The 4,743-nt window shown below is 34.5% G+C and overlaps 1 protein-coding gene across 1 annotated transcript in view; it reads left to right on the plus strand.

Moving 5' to 3' along the window:
• The window catches only part of Cep290 (centrosomal protein 290), a 106,805-nt gene that overhangs the window by 53,158 nt on the left and 48,904 nt on the right, over positions 1–4,743 (plus strand). Inside the window, exons 27-28 of the mRNA XM_029558973.1 lie at positions 2,463–2,668; positions 3,609–3,760. Of these exons, the coding sequence (XP_029414833.1) occupies positions 2,463–2,668; positions 3,609–3,760 (358 nt within the window). The remainder of the gene's footprint in view (positions 1–2,462; positions 2,669–3,608; positions 3,761–4,743) is intronic.

The raw sequence follows: 4,743 nt of genomic DNA on the forward strand, positions 1-4,743 counted from the left end.
CATTCTATATTTTCCTTTTGGGGTGAACCAAGCCTCATTATTAATCACAAATGCAAGTCCAAATGATATCATATTTCTACGTGGAACTCTTCTAACTTTTTATTTTCATTTTGTCTATATAACATGATAATTCTGCTAAAGGCAGAGATTTCCCTGGTTTAGTTTCCCATTCCATCATCAGAGTCGGTTATCAGAATACTTAAAGAAGAGAAGGTTATACAAATTACAAACACCAGGCGTAACTGGGGAAGGGATGTCCACCAAAAGAGCAGTGGTCATTGGCTTTCGGCTGGAACTTTGTCAAACAGCACTCTTGCCAAGAACCACGGAACTCTTGGAGCCAGCAACTAACACTGGAAAATCTAAAACTACTTTTAGAAGTGGAATTTTTTACAAGAGATTATGAGTTGCCTTCTACATAGCTTCTGCATAGCAAAAGATATTGTTTAAACTATGATATAGGGGCTGGAGAGATGGCTCAGTGGTTAAGAGCACTGACTGCTCTTGCAGAGGACTCGGGTTTGATTCTCAGCACCCAAATGGTGGCTATGAACTGTCCTTAACTCCAGTTCCAGGGGAATCTGAAGCCCTCTTCTGTCGTCCGTGGCCTTGCACAACATGGGTGCCTTCACATACATGCAGGCAATACACTCATACACATAAAATAAAAATAATAAAATATTTTTTTAAAAAGTATGATATAAAAGTATTATGTATAGTTTTAGTACGTTTTATGATCTTTTAAATCTTTTAATAACTGCCAAATTCCCAAGGGAATTCCTTAATTTTTCAAGTACTCTGATCTCATCCATACGTAGCTCTTTTCACTGAGGTTTTAAGACTTTTCCCTGTTTCCTCTCCCCATACATCTTTGTTTAAAGTATCACTTCATTTTATTTTATTTTTTCTATTAAGGGACTAGTTTAATATTATCTTCCCCATTTTTAAGAAAACTCCAAATGGAAGGGCTTCAGATGGTGGATGGCCTTCATCCTGTCACATACTTCATTTTGCGTTTTAGTACATATGGCTGGAGAAGGGTCTTAGGATACTTATATAATTATGTTTAGTACAGTTTGTTTTCATTCATGGCACTTGTAACTGTCTGAGTATCAGTTCTGCAATAAACTCATTAATGAATATGAGGCTTCTTTGAGCAATCTGCTATTAGTAGACACGTGGTCATTGCTATAGGAACTACTCTAAAATTTTATTCTCAAGATATATGCAGAACATAATGAAATAGTTTTGTTCTTATAGTTTTTGGTCTTGCTGTAGAGCCCCGGTTAGTCTAGTGCTTGCTATGTAACCCAAGTGGCTTTGAACTTTTGGAAATTCCCCTACCTCAGCCTCTCAAGTACTAGGGATTAACAGATGTGAACCAACCACATGTAGCTATGATCTTTTTTAAAAACTGAGACAGATACCAATGTTTATTATTATTGTTCGAGAAGTACATGTTAGCTTGATAAAATTCAGTTATACAACTTGAAATTATGTAGCAGGAAAATCCAAATGGATTCTAGGTGGCACATGCATCTATGTCTCAGTTATTTGGGAGCCTGAGGCAATAGGATCACAAATTCAAGGCCAGTCTGGGCAACTTAGTGAAATCTTGTCAGCAAATTTGACAAAAGGAATTGGGGGTGGGAGAGGAGTAGACTGGTGATTGGAAGCCTAGAGTTCAACACTAGCACTGTAGAAAAAGGTGGGGAGAGGCATTATTGCTTTTATATAAGACTAAAAAGTAAATCACTGCTTAGTTCTTTTAAATAATTGACCACTCTGAGCATGAAGTTTTATTGACTATCTAAAAACAAAAAGATTTTGTTGTTTTAACGTGTCGGTACCATAAAGCAAAAATGAAATACTAAGTAATTAATGATAATCCTAGGCAATGCCTTTTCATGATAAATTGGACTTTTTAACCAGAGACTTGTATTCACAGACAAGCCATATTGCTATATATACAATTGTTTAATTTTGCAGTATTTCAATGTTTGATATTATATGCACACAAGGGTCAAATAATGCCTGTGATTTGAGATCGTATTTATTAAATTTCTTAGTCATTTCTTCAGAGCTTACTTTTCAGTAGCTTTCAAAAACATTAAAAAGTCATTACACTTCTATTTATAAAGTAACATTGCCATATTACACTGTCCCTTGTGCAGTTTGTCTACCTGTGAAGCCTCTACATTGACATTTACATTGCTATTTCATCAATCTTATAAAGAGATAGTTTTTCCTGTCATTGGGTTGATGAAGAGATTTATTCCACACAGAGTAAACAGATAGGCAGCACACAGGTAGGAAGTAACAAAGCTAAGAATAGAGTATAGATGTGTTTTCAGAGTTCATTCCTTCCCATAGGACTGCATGATCTCTATTTTACTTTTAGAATGTCTGCTCTATAATGTTGATATTAACAACGTGAGTGACTTAAGTATTGTTGCATATAGGAAATGAATCAAACATGGATAAGGCAAAGAAGTCAGTGACAAATAGTGACATTGTTTCTATTTCAAAAAAAATCACTATGTTGGAAATGAAGGAATTAAATGAGAGACAGCGGGCAGAACACTGTCAGAAAATGTATGAACACCTACGGACTTCACTAAAGCAAATGGAAGAACGGAATTTTGAATTAGAAACCAAATTCTCTGAGGTTTGACATAATTTCTACCTTGTAACTAGTTTAAGAACTAGTAGACATTGTATTACTGCTAAGAACTCTGTCTCTCTAAAGTAGCATATCCACACCGCTTTTGCATTTTATGTAATGGGTAAGTAGATTATTTAAAATCTGAATTGTTTAAAATGAAAACTCTTTTCTAAATGAATTCTTCTCGCCAATGTCACACCATTATTTTTTACATGCAGAAAGATGTATTTGCTTAAGAGCCAAATTGTCTTCCAACATCATCCCTTCATTTAAAAAATATTCATTGTCTTTTTCACTCGAGATCCTGTTTGGAAGCTGAGACTAACTATAGTAAGAGGCAAAATACATAAAAATCTCTGCTTTCAGGAACTTTAATAGGAGGTTTTTAGATATTTTTAATGTGATCAGAATTATTAAACAATCAGTAAACAGTTTGCAAATATTCAGCATTTTATGAATAAACAACACTAATAAATGTTTTCCTATATTTATATGTTTTCCAAAGCATTAAGTATCATGTTTTCATTTCAGTAGTCATGGAATATTAATAAAAATTTATCAATTTGAAAAGTTTATGAAATTTTATTAGCTCACTTGAATTTATTTATAGTTGACAGTGAATTCTAATCATGTTAAGACTATGAGAAGTTCAAAAATAATGATTGCTTAAAATAAATAACTTTATGATACCATTGGAATATTACATTTTTCTTCATGATTTGTTCTTGATCTTTTTCAGTCTGTTTGTGCCACTTTACATTTGTGTATAGACCGAGGCAAAGTAAACAATACTAATACTCAAAGGCTGAAACGTGTATCTAGGCTAAGGCTGCAGTTGATTGACATGCTTCATCTGCACGAGGCCTTGGGTTCAATTTTCAGCATGAAGTGGAATAAAATAGCATAACTCTGGGGAACATTTTCTGTTGTTACTTTTTCATAGCTTACCAAAATCAACTTGGATGCACAGAAGGTGGAACAGATGTTGAGAGATGAATTAGCTGATAGTGTGAGCAAGGCAGTAAGTGATGCTGATAGACAACGGATGCTAGAATTAGAGAAGAGTGAAGTGGAACTCAAAGTTGAAGTGTCAAAGTAAGTGCTCAAAAACATTTCATGATTTGTTGGTCTTTAAGAGACTTAATTACAAATGCATAGGGTAATATCGATACTCATTTGTTTGTGTAAGAAGAGGATTAGTGATACTAAGGTTAATTTTTACCTAGGTGACATTATGATACTGAAGAGGAAATGATCTCTCAAAATTTGCATTTTTTTTTCAGACTATAGGAATAGAATTATAGAAAGCAGTAACTTTGGAATACAAACTGTAGGGTAGACATCATTCTCATATTTGCTGTTTTTCAAGAAAGGTAGGATTGGAAGAGCAATGGTTATTTAAGTGTTAAGTTTCTTCACTTTAAAAAGACAGTAATTAGGGCTGGAGAGATGAGTCAGTGGTTAAGAGGGGCACTGATTGCTCTTGCAGAGGACCCAGGTTCAATTCCCAGCATCCACATGGTGGCTAACAACCGTCTGTCACTCCAGTTCCAGGGGATCCAATGTTCTCTTCTGACCTCTGCAGGCATTGCATGACATGTGTATACTTACATACATGCAGGCCATGCAGTCATACACATAAAATAAAAATAATAAATAACATTTTAAAAAATTAATTGTACCTTTTCTCTAAGATTGCTCTAAGAATATAATAAATTCCTATTTTGATGTACTTAGATCATAGGTACTTGCTCTGTACTAGGCAATATGCAAAGCATTAAATATGTATTAATCCCTAGACTTACACTTAACTGAGGTAAGAAATAGCCTCAGGTACTTTAGAATGCAAAATATGTGTGCCAGGTAGATGCTACGTACTCAATTTTGTTTCTTCAGTAGAAGAGTATAAGAAGCATTGAGTTAATATGTCATACACAAGTAATTAGTAAAATAGTATTTTTGTGGCTTACTCATAAAGTTATGGCCATTCCTTTAGAGCCTTGAGAATCCTCTTGGGAATATCAGTCATTTCCACTCCCTTTCCACTATTGACACCTCTCTCTCTCTCTCTCTCTCTC

The sequence above is a fragment of the Nannospalax galili genome, unplaced genomic scaffold (genome assembly GCF_000622305.1).
Source record: "Nannospalax galili isolate Female #2095 unplaced genomic scaffold, S.galili_v1.0 scaffold191, whole genome shotgun sequence".
Classification (NCBI taxonomy): domain Eukaryota; kingdom Metazoa; phylum Chordata; class Mammalia; order Rodentia; family Spalacidae; genus Nannospalax; species Nannospalax galili.